This window comes from Haplochromis burtoni, unplaced genomic scaffold (assembly GCF_018398535.1).
Source record: "Haplochromis burtoni strain Fernald_Lab_line unplaced genomic scaffold, NCSU_Asbu1 Contig_163, whole genome shotgun sequence".
Classification (NCBI taxonomy): domain Eukaryota; kingdom Metazoa; phylum Chordata; class Actinopteri; order Cichliformes; family Cichlidae; genus Haplochromis; species Haplochromis burtoni.
Window position 1 is genome coordinate 79,839 of NW_024582524.1, and position 27,607 is coordinate 107,445.

The window sequence follows — 27,607 nt, forward strand, 5'->3', positions numbered from 1 at the left end:
TGACACAGAGAGTCAGTGCAAGGCTGTTTTTTCTCTTTAGCTGGCCATAAAATTAACAATTTAGATGTAACATTTCCACTGACTGATAAAAAGAAACCAAACCTCTGAAAACAACACTAACCAGATCTTAAAAAAATGTGCTACGCTTCATAAAAGTGTGAACAACGCACTAGATAGTAACTGCTTTTGCAACGATCTATGTCTAAAGTGAAAATACAGGGAGTGCAGAATTATTAGGCAAATGAATATTTTGTCCACATCATCCTCTTCATGCATGTTGTCTTACTCCAAGCTGTATAGGCTCGAAAGCCTACTACCAATTAAGCATATTAGGTGATGTGCATCTCTGTAATGAGAAGGGGTGTGGTCTAATGACATCAACACCCTATATCAGGTGTGCATAATTATTAGGCAACGTCCTTTCCTTTGGCAAAATGGGTCAAAAGAAGGACTTGACAGGCTCAGAAAAGTCAAAAATAGTGAGATATCTTGCAGAGGGATGCAGCAGTCTCAAAATTGCAAAGCTTCTGAAGCGTGATCATCGAACAATCAAGCGTTTCATTCAAAATAGTCAACAGGGTCGCAAGAAGCGTGTGGAAAAACCAAGGCGCAAAATAACTGCCCATGAACTGAGAAAAGTCAAGCGTGCAGCTGCCAAGATGCCACTTGCCACCAGTTTGGCCATATTTCAGAGCTGCAACATCACTGGAGTGCCCAAAAGCACAAGGTGTGCAATACTCAGAGACATGGCCAAGGTAAGAAAGGCTGAAAGACGACCACCACTGAACAAGACACACAAGCTGAAACGTCAAGACTGGGCCAAGAAATATCTCAAGACTGGTTTTTCTAAGGTTTTATGGACTGATGAAATGAGAGTGAGTCTTGATGGGCCAGATGGATGGGCCCGTGGCTGGATTGGTAAAGGGCAGAGAGCTCCAGTCCGACTCAGACGCCAGCAAGGTGGAGGTGGAGTACTGGTTTGGGCTGGTATCATCAAAGATGAGCTTGTGGGGCCTTTTCGGGTTGAGGATGGAGTCAAGCTCAACTCCCAGTCCTACTGCCAGTTTCTGGAAGACACCTTCTTCAAGCAGTGGTACAGGAAGAAGTCTGCATCCTTCAAGAAAAACATGATTTTCATGCAGGACAATGCTCCATCACACGCGTCCAAGTACTCCACAGCGTGGCTGGCAAGAAAGGGTATAAAAGAAGAAAAACTAATGACATGGCCACCTTGTTCACCTGATCTGAACCCCATTGAGAACCTGTGGTCCATCATCAAATGTGAGATTTACAAGGAGGGAAAACAGTACACCTCTCTGAACAGTGTCTGGGAGGCTGTGGTTGCTGCTGCACGCAATGTTGATGGTGAACAGATCAAAACACTGACAGAATCCATGGATGGCAGGCTTTTGAGTGTCCTTGCAAAGAAAGGTGGCTATATTGGTCGCTGATTTGTTTTTGTTTTGTTTTTGAATGTCAGAAATGTATATTTGTGAATGTGGAGATGTTATATTGGTTTCACTGGTAAAAATAAATAATTGAAATGGGTATATATTTGTTTTTTGTTGAGTTGCCTAATAATTATGCACAGTAATAGTCACCTGCACACACAGATATCCCCCTAAAATAGCTAAAACTAAAAACAAACTAAAAACTACTTCCAAAAACATTCAGCTTTGATATTAATGAGTTTTTTGGGTTCATTGAGAACATGGTTGTTGTTCAATAATAAAATTATTCCTCAAAAATACAACTTGCCTAATAATTCTGCACTCCCTGTATAGAGATTTCTGCTGAAGCTGATTGAGATCACAAACACACACATACCTGTATAACATTTAGAAAAAAAACTGAGACAAGTTTGCAGAGAGCAGAGAGCAACACACACACACAAACACACACACATCTCTGGTATTGTACGATGAAAGGATCAGTCTGATCCCAAGAGACAGCAGGTGGGATCTGACTTGTGTCAGACAAAACAATATGCCCAAAGTGGTGTGTGCGTGTAGAGGTGTGTGTGTGCAGACATGTTTCAGTGATTCATATTCTATGGGAGTGTGACACAGATGTGCAGCAGCAGCCATCACATCCAGTGTGCTGTAGCGTGTCTAATTCCTTTTCTAAAGGAATGATAATTGCTGGTTGATGGTACCTTTACACCCCCTCCAACTTGTTAGAATAGTAGACTCTATCAGGCTGATCACCTGAACAGTTATTCAACCATCACACTTCCATGTTTAGAGCTCGTACTGTGATAAGCCAACAAGAAAATAAATATGTCATTGCACTGGGGTTTGTTTGTTTTTTGCTTAGTTCTTCTACTTTATATAACATTAAGCGTTACCTTAAGACCTCCCAAAACACAGCAAAGTAATAACTTTGATATAATTATTCTATACAGAAGAAACCTGAGCACCACCCCCTAACTCTCGTCAGGCCCAAAACATTCATACCAAAATAGCAAGGAATGCAACTGTGAAATCCCCTAGGGCTAAACTTTATCTAAATTTCGAGATAAACACAAACACTAAACTAAGCTGAATTCACAGACCTGAAAAGCAGACAAAAACACCATCCACCTGTAGAGAAGAGGGACTTTCATAAAAGGACATAGTCCTAATTACATGATGTTTAATTTCCTCTATAACATGCTAAAAATAATCATACGGAAGGGTTAACAACACAGAAATGCAAACAGGATATTAGCAAAGCAGTGACAGCTCATCTGACAAACCATTATTAATCACATTATGGCCTGGCACAGACACCGCGCCCAGCGACCCTGATCTGGTGCCGAGATAACAAGTTTGGTGGCCTAAGGGTCTAAAGGGGACACGGCACTGAACAGAGACTGGGATCGGCTTTATCACGAGTCTCCCTTCTCTATCTCTGTTGACGCTTCCTGTCACTCTACACCATCAGATATATAATAAAGTGCTCTAGAAATACACTTAAAAAAACACACCCATTATGTAACCAATTACAACTACTGTAAAAACAAAGGAGAAGAAAATGTTCTGCCTTCCTGATTCAGTAGCAAGCTGTTGATCTTTCCGACAACACTTACATTCTTTACACAGATGCCAAGAAAAACAACTCTGAGCCAAGAATGGAGGAAGGCAGTGAGACAACACAAACACACTCAAGATCAAAAATCTTTCAGAAAATGCAGCAAAGTAAAACTTGCAGCAGTAACACTATGACAATTAGTAACATGCACGCAACATCTCACATACGCTTCTACGTCGTAAGTGCAAACAGCAAAATGAGAGAAAAAGCGTTTAATGTAGCCATGGAAAAGACGCAGAGGCATGAAAAAGTAAAACTATCCAAAAGGGCACTTGTGGAGAGGAGGGGTCAGAAAGTTATGCAATAGAAAAAGACAGTGAGAACAAAAGAGAAATGATAGATGAAAGGCAAGAGCCTGGGAAGTAAAGTGAGGGAGACAGAGGAGTGTGGGAGAAAGCAGCATTTACAAAAGACAAAAAACAGAAACATTTTACTCAAGCTGCCATGCGTTTTAGCAAAACATCTAATATGAAAGGAAAAACAGGGGATTTCAGGCAGTTACACATCAATGATAAAGAGAGAGCTTTCCAAATAAATAATGGATCTGTTTCAATGCCTCCTTACTTTACTGTCTCCCAATAACACCAACATATCAACCTCTAATGTATAGACTAAAAAAACTGTAGGTAAAAACTGTGGGTATGACATTTCTGAAATGTCTCAAAGGCATAAAAAAAGAGCTTCTGACATTTCTTTAGAAATTCACTTGTTCTCTGCTAACAGGTGTATCGGTCCGTTTCTTCCTGTTCTCGTTGCTCCTTCTTCAAGCCATTTGTACTTCCAGCTCTCCTGCGTTCACCCAATTTTTCCTGTCCCCCCCGCTCCCTCGCCCCCTGTCTGTCTCCAAATTGTGCAGACTTCATGCTCGAAAGGTTTGAGAAGTCGAAACAGAAAAAAGAAAACTCAGAAACCTGGGGACACGCTGCACTCGTCACAGGGTCAAAGAGTTCAATCTGAGTGTGAAAAACGAAGGATATATTTATTATATATATATTCAGCTTTGTACAGGATTTGAAAGTCTCTTTTACCCTCACTGTTTCTATCAGTTAGTCACACACAGACACACAGCATGACGTAACATTGTCAGGAAAGGTGGATGCCCATGCAAAGCCTAAAGGAAGCACTCTCTGTTCCTTTCCTGTTCCTGCTAATGTATGTGTGTGTGTCAACACTGACCAAGCCATATCTTTGTTATGATAGCTCTGTGCCTGATTCCTGGAAATAATGGATAAGAGTATAACACACAATGCTTCTAAGTCAGCAGCACACAGATAGTATGTGCAACCACACATAGTGGGACACACATAAAGCATTAATCCCAAAACCTGCCCAGTGTGTAGTGCATGGTGTAACACCGAAGAACCCTTTGTGTAGGTGGACCTCTCGAAACTTCTAATGCTGATTAAATGTGGAAGAGTAACAAAAATGCAAGTCAGAAATGACTATTGAGAAATGGAAAAACCCAAAGCAATGCAATGACACAGGAGTTAAATCACTATGGAAACAGCCCACACTGGTTTGTCAGAGCTTATCTGTCACAAAAAAAAAAGAAAATCACCATGACAACCCAGTAAAAGGAGAATGGTTTCTGTTGTGTATCGAGCTGGTCGTCTAGCTTTGGTTTCTGCTAAATTCTGCAGCCTGAGCTGAACGATGAGCTGAAACAATAACACCTACGAATAAAAGGTCAACTGAGTTTAATCAGGGCTGCAAAGCATCTTTGTTTCAAAAGATGTTTTTAATAATTTATGATGTTGTGTGGCTCAAAACTGACACACGTATTGGTCACATGCAGTTTAAACTGCTTACACTGTAGTGCTATACAGCAACACCTGGGGATGTCACACCACACTTTTATGCTATAATATTAAAGGCATGGATAAATCAAATAAGAAATGTGGCCAGTAATGCACCTTACACTACTTGTGTTCTGGTATGAACAAGTGCACTTTTTCTTTTCAACAAGATTTTGTCGATAAGGCACCTTAAATGTAAATTATACTTTATAGAGAAAAAATGCTTTCAGTGTTGATGCGTCATTTATGTAAAGAAATCTACACACAGCCAGGCTGCTTTGAATTTCTGTTTGACATCCTGGAATAACCAAACAGTGTTCTGTTTACTCTGACAAAGTAAAAAATGGGCACGACTGCAGGATCAATAAACTACATTAACTTAAAGCTATACTTGCTCAGATTTATGTTACATGAGATAAATCCTTCAAGAGTCTAAATACAGATATAATGATATTGATACCTAAATGTTTAGAGCATAATGATTAGATTGGAGTCTAGTTGATCTCTCTCTTGCATCCCTCCTCTAATATATAAGATGATAAAATACAGTATATTTTTATTGTGTACATTTTCAAGAAATGAAACTAGATTTATGCACACTTTAGAAAATCCCTAAGGCTGGGCTTCAGTCAGACTCACACAGACACACAACCACGGTGATGCAGGGTGAAATGTGACTGCATTTCCTTCGTTTCCGGCCCTCAGGTGTACTGTAGAGCAGGATCATACAGTACAACGCTTCACTAACACCCCGCTCATTATCAGCCCACTCTGACTCAGCCTGCCACAGGGCAAGCAGCACATGAACATACACATGCAAGCACCCACGAATGATTATAAGCTCTAGCCAGCAAACTGACACACACACACATCTACACGCACACACACAGTACTTGACAGCGTGTAAAAAGAGTATGAGATCACGATGCGCTAAGCCATTATTAACACCCACATTAGATGAGCTACAGAACTGGTGTATGTTTAAAGTAAAGTGATCTGAATGAACCCGAGCTCTGGGCGTCTTCAGTGATAACTTTAGTTGGCGTGTGCATGTCAGTGCAGAATTGTGCCCTCATGTACTGAGAAAAGGTCTAAACAGGCCAGGCGTGCTGGAAAATACATGCATGCATGCGTGCCTATCCCTTAGCTGGACAGAACCACCAATAATGATGGTTCTGAGGAGGATTTACTCGCATGATCCCTGGCCTGAATCCATGAGTAACTCTGACCTGAGGTGTGTGTGTCCCTGCTTAAAAATGATGACAGTAATGACAACATTAACCGCATGACGTCCATTACTCTCCACTCACATTAAGCGTGCAGCCACAACTCTGTCTGCAGATTACATGGTAAGAGTTCACAAGACAACGTCAGCAGTCCTGCCGATACTATAAGATGTACTATAATATCAAACTATAGCACTCTCTACTCACCGCCTGGTTCCTGTCGGGTAGACGGTAGTTGTGGTTCTGCAGCAGCCGACAGCCGTCTTTGGCCAGCCGCTGCACGGCCTCCAGCCCCAGCCGGCTGGTTAGCTCCTCGCGGCCGCACACGGTGCCCATCCCTCCGCCGCCGCTGCTGCTGCTGTCCCGCAAAGCACACACACCTCCCAGCTGCAACGCAGGAGGCATGAAGACATATCTCAGCCCGCAGTCCCAAGACATTGTAGAAACACTCAGAGTATGTTTGAGGAATGGAGGTCAACAAAGTTTGGTCATAATCCAGAAACACACAAGGAGAAGTTTTCTGTTGCCCCTATATATCCATGTGAGTAGGATAAGAAAATGTGGTAATCCTAGCTCTTTCTATCTAATCTTGTTCTCCCTGTTATTATTACTCGTCTCTTTATTCTTTTCTATCTATTACAGTCACTAATTCCTTTTTATCTACTGAACTTCTCTTTGTCTCAGTCTGACTGCTCTGTGTCAGAGGATCTGGTGGAGAAGGAATGAGAGTGTGTGATTAGTAGTATAAGTGGGCGGGAGTGGGTGTCTGTGTGAGAATAGTGTGCTAGGGTGCAAGTGTGGTGTCTGTCTCCTCCCCTCTATAGTCAGTACAGAAATCTGCTACTGTCCTGGTAGTCTAGCTGAGGCAGATGAAATAAGAAAGTGGATAAAAAGGAATGTATAACATTGTGGCCCTAAAAAAGGAAAATGAAACAGGAACATATTTCCCTGAAATAGCTCAAGGATTCTGGAGAAACCAGTGCTTTTGTCCCTAGATATACCTGACAATAGAAAACATTACTGTGTGAGTGTGCTCCCCAGGGTGCTAGTATGATGGTTATCACCGGTGGCTGGTAGCCTGGTCTGTTTATTTTCCTTGGAAGAGAGATAGAAAGGGGACGGGGGGGGGGGGGGGGTTCATTTGGCTGGGGGTGGGTGGGTATCCTTTCCTGTGGGCTCAACTATCCCACGGTGCCATGTTCCAATAGAGGGTAACACACACCCCTGCAGAACATCGCTCATTTTTGTTTACTAGGAAAACACCCCCCCTTCCCCCAATGGCACCACTTATCTGGCAGAATAGCCACGTACACATAGACATTATATCACAACCCCTGTGCCATGTCCCTTACTACTTCCTGCAAACCTGCTTTCAGCTTCCTGTCAACGACACACCAAGATAAAACGCTGACAAATGTGTGTACTTGAATTGTCCACCTGTTTCTTTGATTTGCTTTAATTTTTCTATGATCTTCAAGTGTTTAAGCTAAATTAGAAAGCACTATATTTTAGAGCCTTTTGAGTTTAACAAAATATCTGCATAGGTTAAAAAAAAAAAACTGTACGCCAAAGGAAATGAAAGTTGAAATTCACATTGTTATCCTATACGTTTTGCAGTTGTATTGTTTATTAACATGCAACAACTATGTTACCACTACAGTCTGCAGCAGCTCCTAAACAGCTCCTGCAGGATCAATGTAATGTCTGGATCAGATTCACTATTCGCTGTATCCACCTGGGTTGCATAGCAGTTTCCACAGCATTCACGACTGTACCAACATAGTGAGGAGTCCTACATCATTTACTTGTAAATGTACATTAGTGCCTATATTCATTTGCAAATGACTCTAATTCATTTAAATTATGCACTTCATTTGTTGCTGGTAATTAAAGCAAAACTAGTTTAATGCGTTTGTAGTCAGTGAGAGGCAGAATGAGGAATGAGAGTGGAGAAGACGATTCCTCGTTAAGAACAGCTCTACTTCGAAGCGGCTGGATTCACAATGTGTTTGGGCTCATTTGGATATTTTCTCTTTTTCCTCAGCCAACAAAACAAATATGAAAATTTGAGCTTGTCTCATAAATAGCTTACTATGTTAGCCAGAACTCACTTCCAAGCTGCCAAAATCCAGATAACACGACATATTCAAACAAAATAACACTGTGCAGTTAGACTTTGTAGATTGATATTTAAAAGGAGGGATCAAGAGAGTAAAAGGAACGTGTCACTGTCAATTAGCTTTTCAGTATATGTGAAATATAAAAATCCACAGAGGAGCAACAACTGAGCAACAGCACAACACAAACACATACCAACAAGAAGCAAAATATAAATATGTTTAAACATATATGTTTTACTCTTTAAAGAATACTTTATCTGCTTTAGACCTCTACATTTTTTTCAAATTGATCATCATTTACACTGAAAATAATAGAGACATCTAACACAGGCATCACAACAAGCTGAAGTGTGATGAGCCAAAAACCAAAGAGTGGAAGTAAAATGTAAAGTGATCCGTTGGCTCTGTGTATGAAATGGTTTATGTACATCTAGGAGGGATGGCTCAATGCACAGTGCCTTTTTCCTATGATGAACTATTTCTGTCTTGACTGCAGTAGTCTCCTCCAGGAGGTCTCAATATGCATGGGGCTTGAATGGTCACTAAATGATTATCTGACTACCAATATTACAAGCCTAATATGCTATGGCCTTTGCAATCATCCCACCTAGGAGAGGCTTAGGACCAAGGTGTCAGGCTAATGTATTTTTAGCATTTGAGAGACACAAATTTCATTATTAGAGGGTGAACAGCTTATGATGCACTTTCACACGTTGTGAAAGTGCACCTAGTTGTATCAAACTGTACTGTCCACAAACTACACTTGCATGCTCCAGGCAGACTTGACAACAACTACTTCTTTGTGATCCATGTGCATGTCTTCAAGCACGTATAATCCTAGCCTTAGACAGTGCTCTAAACCACCATCATCAAAATACCAACTAGGGAATAACCTTCAGAAGAATGGTGTTTCACCGATGCTAAAAAGCACTGAAGCTATTCTAGTGTTGCATGATGACCCAGCACCTCACTACGACGCTATATGGATTTTCCTTTAATCTGTCACCCATCCGTACACATTACTATATGTGTGCAATTGTGTTTAAAAGCTGTTCTTCCTCCTGTTTTCTTGCTCTTTCCTCATTTCTCCGGTGTATCCACCGAATTAATAATTCATAGAGAGAAAGTTCTGGCTCTACATAGTTGGGACCAAACAGATCTCCCTCTGCACTTTGCTCTGACCCTGTTTTCTACATTCAACCCCATGTGTACCCCCTACATAAATTCAACCTGCAACCTTTAAGAGACAAAGATAGATTAAGCAAAACAATTATCATTTTTATCTCTTCATTTGGAGGGGATCTACAAAGTTTGTCTGTGGATCAGACTTTGTATTGCTGCATTAAGGAGCTACTAGAATGTGTTTATTGCGCCCTATTTAGACACTGAAATAGCTTCTTAACAGTAATGCAACAAGAACACAAACTGATTCAGCTGTAGGCCTACTTCAGGCAAGTGCAAACTGTCGAAGCAGCAGATTCCTTTTTTAAATGAAATTAACTTTGAAAAATTAATTGAAGGACAAGACTATGATTAAAAGAAAAAAAGGGGGGTTAGAGACGGTTTTTACTGTGTGTGTTACCGGACTGCTCTCCTCGCTGGGCGTTCGAGGCTCCTGGTGGCTCGTCTCTGCTGTCTCAGAGTCCTGCTCTGACACTGTAACCAATCAAACAGCAGCACATTAACACGTTTCATCTTACGACATGACATTGTCCTTTTCATTCTGTCTTCTCACTGTGGAAACATTGAAAACACACACACATACGCATCAACTAAATGTACTTACAAGCTTTACGTGTCTTTCGCGCAAGAGCAGCCGCCAACTCACTTTGCACCTATAAGAAAGAAGACTGAAGATGTTAGACCACAAAAACATACACAAACACATCTGGTGAACTATAACACACTCCAGTTTTCATCTAATGTTTATCTCATTAGATGATGATGCTGTATTGACCCTGCCACACTGACCGTAGAAGTGAGTCTCTCAAGAGCTTTCATCTGAAGAATCTCACTGCAGATGTCCCTGTTGCCTTCAGAGTCTTCCTCTGACCTTGGAGAGAGAGAAACACCTTTACTGGTAACTAACTGGTTCGTAAAATTTAAATAAAAAACCCCACAATGACAAAAGTTTCTTTTTAAAGTCCTCACTACACTGCCCCCTGGTTTAATAAGAAAGAACTACAACCAGATCCAAATTGGTTCTATTCGTCTGAATAGCAGCGATGTTGGTACATCACCACTTTCCTATTTAATAAATTAAATAAGCTGACTTTTTTGTGGTGGAACCTTATTTTAATTTTACAGTGACTTCATTAAGGTGGCACAACAAGTTCTCAAACAACAACCGATGAGAAATCTCATTGTAAAATATCGTGAAAGTGCACAAGACTTTTTCGTGACTTTGTTTTACCTGTATTCAAAGTTGCCAATTACAATTAAATAGGAGTTTTGACTTAATTGTTCTATAAAGCTGATTATGAATGCTAAACATTTTTAATGAAAATTTAATGAAAACATGACTGCTAAGGTGAATTCACGGGGAAAATCGTATTCCCTAAAGTTGTACCGACCCATCTGAGTTATCATCCTGTGTTTATAGTTCCTCAGGGCCTGCATGGTTTTGTATTAGGAACTTCTCATCGGCCCTTTCTCTTTTTCATGTGGTTTATGCAAAACAGCTCGGAGACACACCCTTCTGTTGAAGTTAAAGTGGCCTAGTTTGTGTGTGTGTAGGTACTGGCAGTGAGTACATCGGCTCACAATTTATATAGATGTGCAGCTCTTGTTGAGTTTTTTTTTCTAAAAGTGCTCTGTGAATATATTTAGGTTTAACTTCATTTGTGTGTGTGTGTGTGTGTGTGTGTGTGTGTGTGTGTGTGTGTGTGTGTGTTTTGGGTAAACAGGCGGTTGTTTGGGGGTAAACTCTGCAGTATAACTCAGTAATAATACAAGATTGCATTGAGTTTGCCTTCAGTGGCGACACACTGCACCCGAGGGCCTCTCATCTAATATGTTCTCTTACAAAACCACTGTTTGGATTGGTCTCCCACATACTGCCTCACCCCCACATGACACACACATATATTCTCCCTGCCTCTGGCACACAAACACACACTCACGCACGTACACACACATGCCCCAATTTGCATACAATTTGGATTTTATCAACAGGTGCCGTAGGCACTTGTAATAGTTGTAGAGGAAAGAAGATGAAGCCCTGTGTGACTTTGTGTGTGTGCATTTGTGCTTGTGTGTGTGTCTACACTGTAATCTGATAAGAGAACGGTGGATGCAGAAGCAGGAGAGATGGTGATAACGCATAGCCTTCAGCCTGACACTTCAGCTTTGGCATAGACAGAGAGAGACAGAGGCAGGCAAGACATCAGATGCCTGGAAGGAGAGAAAACCTTTCCTTATAGCTTAATTGGTCAGAATTACTGGTTTCTGTTAACAAACTCAGTGGAACAATAGGAGCAAATTATTCATTTTTGTTTGTTTCATACTTTACATTTTTATTACCCATCAAATCTAGAAGCCCATTACAAAACAAAGTCTATTCTGAGCCATGATAAATGCTAAATTTATTCCAAACAGTGTCCTTAATTTTGTTTGCTGTTGTTCATTTGGTAATTTGGTGACTCACCATGAGCCTGAATGCACCAGAGCTGAAAAAGAGGTGCAGTAGGAGGTGTGTCACCGGTCATTAAACAACACAAAGCAGAAATTGATACGAGATTATGATGATGGGTCACGTCCTTGTTCAAACTGTATCAGAGTGCACGGCACAAAGAGCAATCTTTGACACAGAGTTCTTCGGTCAGAATAATACAACTACATAACGTAGACACTGCGCACACGCATTTAGCCATGATCTGAATTTTTCTAGTCTAACAACAAAATAAAGGCTTTTCAACGGACTGCGACAGACTGAGTGTGAATCATAAGGAGGACGTGTTCTCTGGAATAACCTCCTCTCTAGCTAAAACCCTTCGCTATTCTGCTAGACTGGCTTTTTTGGCTTTACTCGCCTCCCTTTTAAAATAGAGAGGGCTATAGATCGTCTAGTGTAGTACCAGAGGACTATGCAAAGCAAGCAAGTACGTTTTCCCCTCTCAGGCGAACGGTGGCATATTTTAGCTCCTGGCAAGTCTGCCTCTCCTGCACAGTGCAGAGAACAGCGTTTTTCCACAGACAGGGAAACCAGCAAAATAATTGTTATTGACAACCACCTCATACATCACACAGTAAAGTGTGTATATGGACTATGGGTTACAGTATATGAAATACACAGTGTCATGCAGGATAAGAAAGGGATCCAGTGTCTAATAAATTGTTATTTTTGAAACATTTCCTCCTTTTGTCACTTTTAGTGTTGCTTGTGATCTCAACTTATTAACTTTTTAAGCAGTTGACACAATATTGTGTAAATTGTTAAACTACTGTAGTGTAGATTGAGTTGTACTGCACTCCATAATATTCAAAATGTAATGTTTAGTTTAAATCCTTAAATGTAAATGTAGCAGAGCTTATTATACTGAGTTATGTCACACTGGGAAGATGCTCATATGCATGTCGCTGTGTCATGGGATTTGGCAGCTGTATGCAGTTGATATTCAGTGCATGAGATATATTGACGTTCACATCTAGAGTACCCAAGACATTTCTATATAAGCAAGATTTCCTCTTTATGTAATGGGAGGTAAAGCGTTTGGAAAAAGAATGATGCCAATCTCAATTTTTTTAATTGCTGTTGTCAAAAAAAGCTCATTAAATGAAAACGTCACTGACTTAATCAAAGAAAGATTCTTGTATGACAATATTGGATTCGCTCATGTCGCAAGTTTAAACTTGCAATCTGCCTGAAACCATGACATTCCTGTCAATTTATAACAGCGAAAACTAACAATGAACTGACAAATCTCAGTGATGAAAATGTGCCTGAGAGCGTGTCATGTTGCTGAGACGCAGAGGTCCTTGGAGACAGAGTGACAGTGCTGGCGTTAACTGAATGATATTGAATGAAAGTAGTAAACCTCTTCTACACATGATGCACCAGAGCAAGCCCATTTAATTAGAGACGTGTCCTTCTTTTGCTTTACTGAAGCAGCAATCACTCAATGGTCAGCTCAGGCTGTGCAGCCAGTATCGTTTTAATTGTTCTCTTGTTAGATTAAACGGTAAAACACATGACGCAACGGTTCATGGCAGGCAGTCACACCAGACTGCAATTTAAATTTTGCTGCAGCATCTTTTTTAAAATATGCATTATGTAATGTTAGGTGATGTTTTATTACAGTTACAAAGAGAATCAATATCAACTGAGTCATATATTTAACAATTCATCAGCTCACTTTGAAGCAACTAGTAGAGAAACGTCAGCTATTTTCGACAACGGCTACAATCATTCTCTAAGAGGGCCAGAGGATGTAAGAAAGAGAGAAAGACAGAGAGAAATAGCCTGAAGAGAAATGACGCGACAGGCAAAGACAGACACAAAGCAACAGAGTCAAAGTAGCAGTGCGAGAATCCTGAATGGAAAATCTCATTTTTATCTGGTCTATAAAAACTAAATTGCTTCATTTTATTCAGATGCAGTTTCCAAAAGAAAATCTACAATCTATTTGAGCCAATATGGCACTACATCCATATTGATTCATAGGACAGACATATTTACAGTCTTTTAAATATAAATGAGTGATTCAGCATGTTAAATATGCAATAAGTTTCTTTTTCTTTCTCAAATCAAATTTATAAACTCTTCCAGCACCTGGTAGGAGTCTGAGTGCACATGTCGTGCATTATTATGTATAGAAAATAACCATACCTACAATGCAATACATGATAGTCACATTCAAATATGACATTCAATTCCCCCTGACTGTCTTTTTGTCTCTCTAGTGTCTCTAAATGCACCTTTTGATGTTGTTACTCAGAATTTCCTTGGCACGTTCCCTTGTTCCTTCGCACAAACACACACTGGTCCCTGCTTTTGTCTGACTGACACATCGAGTTCGGTAGCAGCCTCGACAGGAACCCCACACACGGAGCAACAAAGCAGGGAACTCTGGATGACACCGCTCTGCATGTTTGTTTCTGTATGCGTAAGCGTGCATCAGAGCTCATCTCGCATATTTGAGCGATCGCATCATGCATCAGCTTGTGTGCAAAGGCGAAGGCTCATTTTTTTCTAGGGCTGCGGAGGTGTGTGCGCCAGCAACTGGATGCGTCTCTCACATAAGCAGATTGGGGATTTGAAACAGTGAATAGAGATTAAGTTCCTTGTTGGGATTTGAGGAAAATCTTGGACAGCGTGTGTATTTGAGTTGCAAGGTCAGATATGTACTTGCAAGGATTGCAACATTTCCGCCAAGTCAAACACAGTCACATGTCTCTTTGCACAGTACATCAAATAGACAAATGGCCTCAATCTCTAATATAAACCGGAAACCTGTCGCTTCAGCTTCGATATTTTATTAGTGCAACAAGCTTCCACTTCAGGTCAGTGGAGCTGTGGTATCTGTCACTAAGATTCTAGCAACAGATCCTTTAAGTCCTGTAAGTTGTGAGGTGGGGGTCCCCATGGATCGGACACGTTTGTCCCATATGGTTACCGAGCAGAACATTGCCCGAAGCTTCACACTGCCTCCATGTGCATCCTGTTGCCAGGACGCACACGTACCCGGCCATCCACATGATTCATCAAACCAGGCCACTTTCTTTCGTTGCCTGGTTCTGATGTTCACACGCCCATTGTTGGCATTTTCAAACTGAGGACAAGATCAGGACAGGCATCCACCTTTCCATCAGAACTAACACTAAATCTGTTTGCAATTTGACCTACAGTAATGCGTCTGTTGAATTGGACCACACAACTCAGTCTTCGCTCCCCACATGCATCTGTGACCCTTGGCCAGCCGTGGCCATATCACTGGTTTACCGCTGTTCCTTCCTTGGACCACTGCAGAATCGTCACGACAATTTTGGACCTCATCAAACTCACTCAATTCCTTACGCTTTCCCATTTTTTCTGCTTTTCTAGGAGATCAACATTGAGGACAAAATGTTCCCTTGTTTCCCAATATAGTCCACCCACTAACATGTATCATAATGAATGTTATTCCTGAGCAGTGTATTTATTCATGAATTTTTGTATCTTTTATTCAAAATTTTATCTGCAAGAAAATATTTGAGGCCAATACTTAAAATACTATTCATGAATTATAAGTGATTCAGATTTACAACATAATCTTTCCAATACATAGTGTGCATTTCTATAAATCCATACATGATCAGATTTTACTGGACACTTACGGACTATTGGCTCCACCCCCTGAGCGGAATTGGACATATGGAGCTAGTTGTAGGAGGAGCTTAACAGCCTCTGGCCACTCCCCCTCATTGTAACGAAATTCACAGGAGGGAGAGTCACACTCCTCAAAGCTGAACTGGTAGTAAGAGTTGGAGTCTGAAAACACCACCCGCTGGTCCACTGGAGAGACAACAAATAGAAACACATACACTGTGATGAAAGAGAAGCAATGGCACCTTTTAAAGCACATATGCTGGCAGCATGCTTAAAGGGGGCTTCTTTTGTATCAGAACCATGTTGTCTCATTAAGCGTGTAATATATAATTAATAGTTCAAGTGTATAAATATGATCAAAGATTGTTATGCCTAAATCACAATCAAAGCTAACAATCAGTCAGGTACGCGCTCAAGCGTTTCTCAACAGAAGTTGCCATGTGGCACGTTGCTGTTCTGTTTATTGATTATTATTTAGTGCAATCTTTGTGGAGATAAACATTATACACTCAGTGGCCACTTTATCAGATACACATTTTAAACTACTGAATTTAAAACAGCCTCAAATTGAGGAAGAAAGTTGATTTAAGTGACTTTCAACGAGACACGGTTGTTGGTGCCAGAAAGGCTGAAATGAGTATTTCAGAAACTATCGATCTACTGGGATTCTCCCACATAACCATCTTTGGAGTTTACACAAAATGGCCATGAAAGAGAAAATATTTAGTGAGTGGCAGTTCTCTGGGTGAAAATATGAGGTCAGTGGAAAAAGACAAGAGTGCTTTAAGCTGATAGGAAGACAACACTCAAAAAAACACTCAATAACGCAAAGTATGCAAAAAGAATCTCTAAACACAACATATCGAAACTTGAGTTGCACATGGGCCACAGCAGCAGAAAACCACACCGAGTGCCAAGAAAAGAAACTGAGGCCTGAGTCACACAAACTCGCCAAAACTGGACAATAGAAGATGTGGGTCTGACGAGTCTCAATTTGTGCTACAACATTGAAAAGAAAAACATGACTCCATGCAGGCTTGTGTCAACAGATCAAGCTGCTGGTGGAGGTTTTGGAGCATTTGAAGCTTGGGTTCCTTAGTTCCAACTGAGCATCGTTGAAACACCAGAGTCTACTCACGTTTTGTTTCTGATCGTGTCCACCAGATCTCAGTCCAATAGAGCACCTTTGGGATGTGGTGGAACGGGAAATTTGGATTGTGTATGTGCAACCGACAAATGTGCAGCAACTGTGATGCTGTCATGTCAACTTGGACCAAAATCTCTGAGGAATGTTTCCGGCACCTTGATGAATATGTGCCATGAGGAATTAAGGCAGTTCTGTAGGCAAATAGGTGTCCTGGTAATAGTAAGTGATCCCTAATAATGTGGCCAGCAAGTGTATATATTATAATATCTACAGCGGTAAAGCCTTCTAGAAGAAAGCTTCAAACAAACAAAAAAGGCTGTCACACTCTTAAAACAACCACCAGAAAGAAAATTATTTAAGCCACGATGATTTGATTTTTATGTTTAACAGCTATTTAAACAACAACTGTGCCCACTGTAAATGTATTCTGTGTGGGTGAAATCCACACGGAGTGAAGTCTAGACAAGTACTGATGTGAGTCAACGCCTTCATGTCAAACAGACAAACCAGGCCAATCACACCTCCTCCTCTTTGCCTGGTTTGTCTGTTTGTTTGTTAGCATGATTGCTCATAAAGTTTTGTATAGATTTGCATGAAAATGTAACCAGAGATGTGGCTCGAGGCAGTTTAGTCAATCCACATCTGAATCAAAGAATTCCTGGCAGGATTATTTACGACTGCGAGTTAAAACAAAACTGAACATCATATCACCACAGATCCATAAAACATTTGAAGAAATTTGGAGACATCATTTTGATTTTCAAGTCAATATCACAAACTCATTCAATTCCAGATATCTTGGATTCAGGGACTCAAGGCACACATGGTGTAGGTGGAATTTTAGCAGAGGTGCACAGTGTGGGAATTTTTCCTCATATCGAACTAGTACTGACAAAAACGAATGAGCACTTCTAAGTTGTAGTTAACGAGCAGAGACACAGCAGACAGAGTCGAAGTCCTTTTATGAGTAACTGTGGATTAGCCAGACTGATGAACTGCACCTGAACACAACTGTTCATCCTCTGAAGAAACATTTACTGCCTTTAAAAGATGAATTTACAAAGATGAAGAATGCAAACAAATGTTTATATTACCCTGTTACTAGTCCACTTACACCCAGGCACAGCGGGGTATGAATGGAGCAGTCTGATATTAGATTAACAGACTCGTAGATGTGTCAGTGCTTAGCAGGGTGTTGTTAACAGGGAGATGTTTTGGGGAGAATAATTATTGAGATTATTCGGGTTATTGGGGGCTTCAGTGTAATTTAATTGTTGGAAGTTTTATCTCAGAGAGCTAATTCTGATAGTTCATTTGACAAGATCTTAATTTAAAATCAGGTGGAATCAGAAAATGAAGCTTTTTATATTACTTTGTTTTGTTTGGAACTGGTATCTCTAAAGATGTGTAGATTGTTGTTGAAGGTGACTGTGAATGTTAAAATGCAGTACACTCCGCAGGCATGGTCGGTGTTTGTGCGTGTATGTGTTTTTACCAGACAGCAGGACTCCCAGCTCCAGCAGCACCTGCCAGACACGCACAGCGGTAGTCCGACAGCGCACATACACACATTGCTCACACAGCCACTGCACCAGCTCCACTCCCACATAGCTACGCCTGTTAAAATACACAAATGAAGATTTTCAGCACACAAATATGACTACACAGTGTTAGCATGCATAATACATACACACACACACACTCATACGCTATTCTTCCCTTGGCACACAGTTTGTCATTCTTATTTAGTCAATACCCATTGATTATTCATTAGTTCTCTGTAAGCCTTTTCCTCCAAAACACTGAACTATTCCCATCTGCGTTCCCTCAAATAAACTCCTCATCCATGTGTGCTTCTAAATGCGTTTGTCTGACTGTACGTGCAATGATTGTTAAGAGTATCTATTTATTATTTCCCCAAGATGTTTGGACTGATTTTACATACATTTCAGTGTAACGTTACATGCCCCATTGTAGTACATGTATTCCCAGACTACCTTGTGCTTCACTGCAAAACATCTACATCCTGCTTAGTTCGTCACAGAGCAAAAACAAGTTGAGCGACCAATAAGGATGGAGCACAAGAGTGACTGTGAGTCAGTGTATATGCTTCACTGGACTCATCGATTCAGGTCTGCACAAAGACACGCAAATAGACAGAGACAAGTGTACCGTATGATTCTGGCCAGGTGTATCTTGTCCTTCGCTGGGTATGGTCCATGTGACAAGAAAGCATTCCTCACAGCCCGACCAGCACATGGAAAACTCTGGGAACAAGACTGACAAACAAACAATAACATAAAAAATAGTGTTATAATTTTAAAACCTGCAAACTTAAAAACTAAAGAAGGACTAAATGACAAAAATCTCAGTATTGGTTTAAACATGAATTTTTAAGTATAACAAGCTAATGTGGCTACATGCAGCTGTCATTGACTGGCTCACAAGGACAGCTCGATTTCTTTCCCCCTCAGGAACTGAACATTGACCGTCTACACGCTCAGCAATAATCCTGCTATTGATGCTACCGTAAATAAGACCGTATTTCAATTAAGCTGGTTACATGGGCTGTTTGTTCTGTTCTATTCATATTCCCTGTTACATGCAGCAGAGTGAGGCTCACTTAGAAGCTGATGAGGCTCCACTCACATTATGTTACAACATTAGAGACTCTCTTTATGTCCCTATCCCATCTTTTTTATGTAGTGCAGCTTTGTGGCTGCTGTGTACACAGGTTTTTCATAATAGATAAGTCACTAGGCAGTACACATGGTACCTGAAGAGTCCTATATATATAATGCATATAATGGCATTATAAAAAGATGAGAAGAAGCATGAACACCGTGAGAGGATTTCTTCACTTTGACTCAAAAAGAATTTTTATAAGTTTTGATAGTTAAAAAATCAGGATCACTTTGACTCTTTTTGGCTAGAACTCACAAATTTTATAAAAGTAACCAATTTTCACAAAGACAATCCACTAGGACAGAACAATGACATTTTAACGTTTCATAACCAAGGTTTAATGCTGTGCCTGGACAGACCTGGGTGTAAACAGCAACTTTAATAATTGTCATCATATTATCATGCAAAGGTAAGAGCAGAAAACCAGAACATCAGTGTTAGACAAGTTCATCAGGCTCACAAAGGCTCCATCAAAGTTACAGGTTATTCTTGTGCGTGAAATGTAGCACACTGTTATATCCAAGACAACTGAATTTAGTTAACCACTAAATGAAGGTTCAGGAGTATTATGAGTCCATGGTCAACGGTAACCACGCCAAATAAAGAATGGAAATATGTAAATGCATCAGCATGCCGTAGCATTGACCATATTACCATATTACAGGCAACAACCGTGCCTTACTAATGTGCGACCCAACCAATAGGACAACACTCTCCATAACAACGTGGAAAAGCAACATTTCAACAAGTTATTACATCATTTGGTGTTTCAGTAAGTTATTTATTATCATTTTATGCAAAACTTGTTAACATCAAGACCTGCCATCAATAGTTTGAACTGAATATTGTTCAGTACATCAGGAGCAAGAATTTGATGAAACGGAAAGTAGTGTGCATGAAAGTAATACTGTGAAACTGAGGACCCATTAGGTGACCACTGTGTGAAAGTTTGATTACATTCTAACTAATACTACAGGAGTAGTTCATTTGTCCTTTGACCAGTATTGGAAAAGGAACATTTAAAGTGGTTTGAAGTCTGAGTTAATTTCCTAATTAACTGAAACTTTGGTTATGTTTAATATGAACATTTACTACCGTGATAGTAGATTTTTGAAAAAAACAAAAACAAACAAAAAGCAAAAACACAACAGGACCCCTTTAACTTTAAGGTACTAGCTTGTGGTTGTTCATCAAACTATAAAGGAAGAATTTAAAATTTCTAAACTCGAAGCAGAATTTCTGATCATTATTGGGGGCGGGCAAAGTAATGTCATCAAAGCCTGCGAAACGAATAGCCTCAGTTCATCCATACTCACGAGGCCCAAAGTTGTAAGGTGGAGATCAGTCTTAACTGTCTGACTAATCATCATCTAAACTAACCCGCCAGGTTTATTGATTAGTCTAGCTTTCAGTTACCAGATTCAGTTAGTTTTCACCTCCTGTTTGTTAGACAAACTTCATAGCAAGATTTAAAATGGCCTAGCAAAGACTGCAGCTTCTTCTTTCAAAGATCTCCTTGCATAGGTGTTCATGGAAAGGTTTTCAGTGTTGTAATGCTTTAGGCACTACATCAGATGTTGTGTATGGAGACTTCATTAAGTATATAATGACATACAGCCAATAAAAAATACAAAGTACTGAGGGGCAAAACAACCTGGCAGGTACAAACATTTTTTGGCACAAGTAACAGATTTGCTTTTGAATACACCAAAGCTCCTCCTCAGATGTTGATTTCTTTGCTTTACTTTTTCTTTCTTTGGCTCTTTTTTCCCCGGTGTTGAAAGGAAAACTTCTCCTGTGTGATATTTAATCTTTGAGGTCTTCAGAGTGCTGTACACACACATATTTGAATTTCAAATTAACGCTGTGTGTGTATGTGTGTGTGCACGCGTCTGTGTAGTTGGTGAAATTAGCCTGGAAAAACCCTCAGGTAATATCCCCACTGATGTAATTTGTGTTGGGATTAAACAAACACACTTTTGCTTGACAGCAAAACTAAAAGTATGACATCACTTTCATGTGTGCGAGTGTTCCCTTACCTTATGTACAGCAGGTCCAGTGCTTGGTCCGGGGATAGTGTCAGGTGATTGCTGTTGAAACACAAAACACAAGCCATCAGAGCCAAAACACACAAAATGACACACACAGAGTAAATACACTAAACAAACATGAGTGAGGTGAGTGAGGCCAGTTTTACCATTCCCAAACGACTAGGTTTTGTTTAAGCTTACTTTCCAGTCGATTGGGTGCTTTCATGCTAACACCTGTTACTGCAATAAACCTAATAAACCTCAAGAACATGGCTATTAATTTATCTAATAAAAATATCACAATCTGCTTATTTAAACAGAAGCATTTTCTCTCTGACATTAAACCCGGAAAACTACAGCAGTTCAAATCCTGAGCAATATACTTCCAACTGCCAGCTCACTTATCACATCGTAACAATGACACTACAATAAATCCTTTCTTCTTACCACCATCATGACACCATTTTACAGCATTTGCCTTAGGTGTATCCACTGCACCTCCACTTCCCCAATCAGAAAATAAGCTGTTAATCTTTATGGATTATTATGGCGCCAGGGAAGGAAGATAACAGTGTTGAGACCGTGTTGACACACTAGCCCTAAAATAGATTAAAATTGATAGTAATTGTTAGATCAAGTAGACCGCAAACGAACTTCATAGAGACCACAGTTTCTGTTCCACTCTAGTGTGTACAGTATGATGTCATTTCCTAACTCCTTGTCTTGCTTCCTAAGAGCCCCATTTGAGTGGGTCTTAACAGTTAATGACTCCTTATGGTTTAAAAATACAACAACTGGTAATTTTCTATGTTCCTTTTCAAAGAATAAAGACCCCTTTGTATATGAGGTACAGAGGTTAATTTAATAAATTTAATAAACCACCTGTAATAAGCTACAAAAAAAAAACCCAAGCTAAAATGTTTTATACACATACTGGACATCTTTGAGAAGTCAGGAATTAATCAAGCATAACATTCAACCACTAGAACTCGTTTAAATAATTTTAAAAAACTGTAATTTACCACCTTAATCCAAAAAAAATGCTTTACTATATGCTTTACATTTTACTGTATAACAGTAAACTCCCATTTGTAGTACAACCTGACTAAACCAACTATGAAAACATTTGCTCTAATGCAGTCTTTACTGCAGATATGTAGCCAGTACTTAATATTAGTTTTGCAAAAGCACCTCGCTACAATGATTGTACAAAAACGTGTTACTTTATCCATAACCTGTTACTATTCACCTCCCCCAGTCTTTGACAAAGCTTGTTCAACACTTGAGAGAACAAAAAACCTTTGTTAACAGTGAGCAGCAGAAAATAAATAAAGTCAAAATGAAAAATCTCTACAAATATTTCTCATTCAAGCACAGATACAAAGGACAGGATGACCATTTACATAAACATTAACTCCACTTTATAATGCCACACCTAAATCATCACTGGTGTAGCCCGGGGTTTTTCGAAGTTAACTCTTCAGTTATAGAAAAATCACCTCTCTCTAAACAAGGTGTGGTAAGAGACTTTAGCTTAAACAAGCTTCTACCTGCCAGGTGAAGTGGCTGTCTTATTCGTTTTTATCTCAAATAACTCAGCTCAGACAGAAGAAATTAGGTATTTGCCACTTCATATAGAGCAAAGGTGTTACTAATAATGTGAATGATGCCTTCATTATACTCAAGTCCCACTAAGTCATGACTTTGTCATAGTGTAAAAGCAACTCGAGGTGACTATTGCTCTGAAGGGGCACTATGTAAAGTACTGTGTAGTCTTCAGTTACCCTCATTTCTTTACATTTTGCTAGATAAAAATACATGACAGAAATAGATGCAGTGATTTATCAAAACGTGTGCATACAGAGAAACACAGTACACTACAGTTCTAACAAGCTTGAAAAATCAATATTTGGTATGGCCACCTTTATCCTTCAATACAGCCTGAGTCTTCAGGGATAGCTCAGTAGAAAGACATTCAAAGCTGCTCTTTGGATTTTTTCTGCCCTTTGTTCTGTTCTCTGTCAACATGATCCCACACTGCTTCAGCAGCACTGTTCAGGCTCCGGAGAGGCCAATCCACAACTGATTTTGATTTCTGTGTTGCACTGTGTGCTTTTCTATCCAGGTATGCAAAACCTTACGGCACTTTTCTGCTTTCATACCTCAAACTATTTTGACACGATCCCCACCACCACTGGCTAAAACACAGCTCTAAACTATGGCAGAGCTCCCTTGTTACAGATGGCTGTAGACACAAACTCTCTCCTGACCACCTCCATACACAGTTAAGATGATTTGAACCAGAAACTTCAAATTCGTCACCCTATATGACCTGTTGCCATCTGTTAAATCCAGTGCTTGTGTAACAGGACAAAATGAATGCAAAAATACAGGAGAGCATTAAAGCAAAACCTGCTGTCTGTGTTGGATTTTTGAAAGCTTATTTTCCAGTACACAAAGGTCCTGTAAGTGGTCACTATATTACCATGTCATGCAAAAATACCCAGCTTAAACAGTTTTGATGAGAAGAATTCATATGGCTAGTTATTGCATTTCTTCCATCAGGAAATTGCATGGTGGATTAAAATCTGACTGCACTCTTCTGCATTCACTTCCCTCAGTTTCACTCAACTGTGGTACCCCTCTCCTAATCTCCACTGTTAGTAAAACTGAATAGAGACACATCCCATATAAATATTACAGTTGCTGCCAGACACAATTTAAAAAGATTTGCTTTCAAATTTAACAATAACAATTTTTCTTCTAGTGGTTTAAAAAAAATAGGACAATTTAGCATCATTATCAGTTGATCTGGGGTAAGAAAATATCACATACTAGTATTTGCTTTTAAAATGCTTTGGTAGTACTCTCGAGATAAAAAAGAAACTGCAGGGTTGTATTAGAATGACAATCACGTTGCCATCATTCATTAAAAAGAGACAGATAAGAACCTTCTGCAACATGAGTGCAACTGGTCTGGGAGCTCAGTCAGTGAAGCAGGATCACTGACAGAGTTGTGGGTTTGCCTCTCAGCAGAAACCTCTGCAGTGAACTGAGCAACTGCAGGCAGTCGTTGCTGCCCTTAGCTTCTCGCTGGTTGGCGATACCAAACCACCAGATGAAAGCAGAGCGATTGAGAAACATTACTTGATCAAATGAAAAGCACCTAACTGTGGCAGACAGATCTAGATGAAGAAATACAAATGTGATGATGTGCAAGACGAGGAAGAAAAGAGGAAGGCTGAACAATTGACATCAGTCTCTGAAAGTATGAGAGTATGACAGATGGAGAGGAAAAGAGATGAGGCAGTGAGAGACGGAGAGATCGTTTTAATTATAATCGTGAACGAGTGGTAGAGGGAGCAAGACAGAGAGGGAGAGAAATGCTTGGCTGTGGCTTTGAGTTGCAAGAAAATGAAATAGAGTGGTGATTAGTGAGATGTGGAGCTGCGTATGTGTGTGTGTGAGATCCTCATTTGAGCGATGATACTGTCTGCGATGTCACAGGCTCGCACACACATACAGACACACTCAGGGCTACAGTGTATGACTGCACTTATTTTTAATGCAAGTTACAAAACACTTGCTTACTTTTCATTATAGAAATAGATTCACTTTCTGAGATATATGCTTCTTTGCTTATTTAATGAGAGTCTGATGGGAAGATCAATACCACTCCTACTCATGGCATTAAGTTTAAAACTAAAGCCAGAAGCTGGTTGGATTACCTAAGACCAAAAGCGATACCAGGGGAAATACATAGTTTGCATCTCTCTAAAGGTGACAGGGTTCAGAAAACTAATCATAACCTCAGGGGTTGAAAAAGAACTAACAAAAAAATGAAGGAAGTCAGCTATAGCGTGCCGCTCGTACAGTTCGGCTGCACAATTTGACAGCAGAAACATAAACACTTAACCCTGATCCAAAAATGCTTTTGGTATCTAGAAATCAGACAAACTCTATGAGGAAGCACTTCGCAAGAGCGGGAAGGAAAAACGTCCTTTTAACAGGAAGAAAACTCCAGCAGAACCAGGCTTTAAGAAGGGGCAGCAATCTGCTGCGATCAGTTGGGGGTGATGTGTCGTATAAACACATAGTGATGAAAAGAAGTAAGTGTAGAAAAAAAACATTCGATGTATCATGGGAAGCCCCCAGCAGCCGAGACCTATTGGAGCATAACTACGGGTGGATTCAGGGTCAACTGATTCAGCCCTGACTATAAGCTTTATTAAAAAGGAAACTTGGCAAAATTTGCATCCCATTTACCCTAAGAGTGAGTTTTTACTTCATCTTGCTAACCAAGTTAGCTGCCTGGCATGTGTGGAGGTCTCAGTTGTGTCATGAAATATTTTTCGAGTTTAGGCCACACATTACGCGTTAGAAGTGGTAGATGGCAAACCACTTTAAAGGTCTGCACATTAATCAGTTTGTCCATTTTTTATCTCCCCTTATGCAAATATACTGATCTCTGGTCCAAAAGCAGTTTTTCCCCTTCAAAATAAAATGTGAGGTTTGAGTATTCGTTTGATCTGCTCTGGCATTATTTTCAGTAAAACGTTGTTTGCTCTGAAATATGTCAGGTCATTGTGGACATATTCCTTTATATTAGTAAGCAACAGAGCTTCTTTCCTGTATTTGTGCACTGTTTGGACTGGGGATCAAGTAGAGCACACCAGCCAGCCAAGCGCACAGACAAAATAAATTGTTTCTGTGTCTCTGTAGCTATCTTGTTCTGACTTTCTTTTGTCCTGGTCCTTGTATCTTCTCTCTCCATCTCTGTTTCTCCTCATCTGGTGAATACAGATCTCTCACGAAGTCTTTGTTTCTTCTACCATCATCTCTTCTCACAAACATACTTCAGACACATACCAGCATCAGAGGTGTTTCATTCATACTGTATCACACAAAAAGAAAACTGCCTGCTATGTTCTTGTCTCTTTGTCTGTGCTTCAATTTGTATTTCAAACAAGCACACACACATACAATATGTTGCCATGTTGTATCCTATAACAGAGAAGAGAAGAGAAGATGAATGAAAGCTATAAAGAGAGAGCACATGCTGACACGCTTATCTGTGTGATGACTTCAAAGTGTGTATACAGCAAGAGAGAGGAGAGAGAGCGAGGTCATTATCTGCAAGAAATGGATTACTCAGATTAGATTGCTGAGCACAGTGAAGAGCTGTAGCACAGTATGCTTGGCAAACCCTCCTCTCTCTCTCTCTCTCTCACACACACACACACTAAGCTCCTGTCGACTCCTCAACACATCTGTCATACAAGCAAGTCAAAATAAAGACATCAAAGAAGCTATAGCTCAATAGACACATATAAATACCCAAGCGCACAAAGGCACAGTTAATCTGTTAAGAAACCTATCCAACAGCCCACGCCCTTCTGCAGGCACATGACCTTTGGCTTAAACGCATTCAGTTAGTCTTTATTTGTTTCTGTCATCTAAGAACAGAAAATAAAACAGTCTTGAGTTAGTTGCCTGATCAAAAATCTCCAATTTCTTCTTATTTTGAAGGTTTCCTGCGAGTACTTACACTCTTATAACTTAGGTTTTCCCTGTATCTGTGCATAATCTCTGAGATGTTTCTACACTTTTAATGGATTTAGAAAGGCGTCACATTGGCGTGAGGTTTAAAGAACTGACTGCTCAGACACAAGAGGGAGTTGAAGCGCAGATCTGTCCGAGGGCATCCCTAATTCTTAAATACAAGAAACGTGGATACACCAGAACCCTTTCACGGTCAAACTGAGCAATCGGGGGAGAAGGGCTTTCGTAAGAGAGATGACCAATACCCTGATGGAGCATGGCTGAGCTCCAGAGATCATGTGTGGATAGAGGAGAAACGTCCAGAAGGTCAACAATCACTGCTGCACTCCATCAATCAGTCTGAGCTTTATGGCAGAGCAGCCTCTCCACAGTGGAACATGTAGAAAAAACCTGCATGGAGTCTGCATAAAAATACCTAAAGGACTGTCAGACATTTTCGCTTTAAAATACACAGTTATATCAAAATCTACTTCACCTTGCAGTAAAAGTGTTTTGAACATAGATTTATGGAAGAAAATTTAATTCACTCAGTTTTTAGCATGAGGCTGCAAAGTCTGGAACTGAATACTAGCTGGATTTGATGTAGCCCTCTGAAACCATTACCAGACCATCTGGTGATGTAGACTGCTGTTTTCTAACATTTTTTAAAAAAAAATTAAAGCT

At 40.1% G+C, this 27,607-nt stretch overlaps 1 protein-coding gene across 1 annotated transcript in view; it reads right to left on the reverse strand.

Annotated features, from left to right (window-relative positions):
- Positions 1 to 27,607, reverse strand: part of rapgef5a (Rap guanine nucleotide exchange factor (GEF) 5a) — a 45,512-nt gene that overhangs the window by 13,307 nt on the left and 4,598 nt on the right. Inside the window, exons 2-9 of the mRNA XM_005932901.2 lie at positions 21,392 to 21,442; positions 18,840 to 18,946; positions 18,163 to 18,284; positions 15,529 to 15,706; positions 10,186 to 10,267; positions 10,001 to 10,049; positions 9,797 to 9,870; positions 6,302 to 6,481 (exon numbers count right to left, since the gene is read on the reverse strand). Coding sequence (XP_005932963.1) covers positions 6,302 to 6,481; positions 9,797 to 9,870; positions 10,001 to 10,049; positions 10,186 to 10,267; positions 15,529 to 15,706; positions 18,163 to 18,284; positions 18,840 to 18,946; positions 21,392 to 21,442 — 843 coding nt within the window. The remainder of the gene's footprint in view (positions 1 to 6,301; positions 6,482 to 9,796; positions 9,871 to 10,000; positions 10,050 to 10,185; positions 10,268 to 15,528; positions 15,707 to 18,162; positions 18,285 to 18,839; positions 18,947 to 21,391; positions 21,443 to 27,607) is intronic.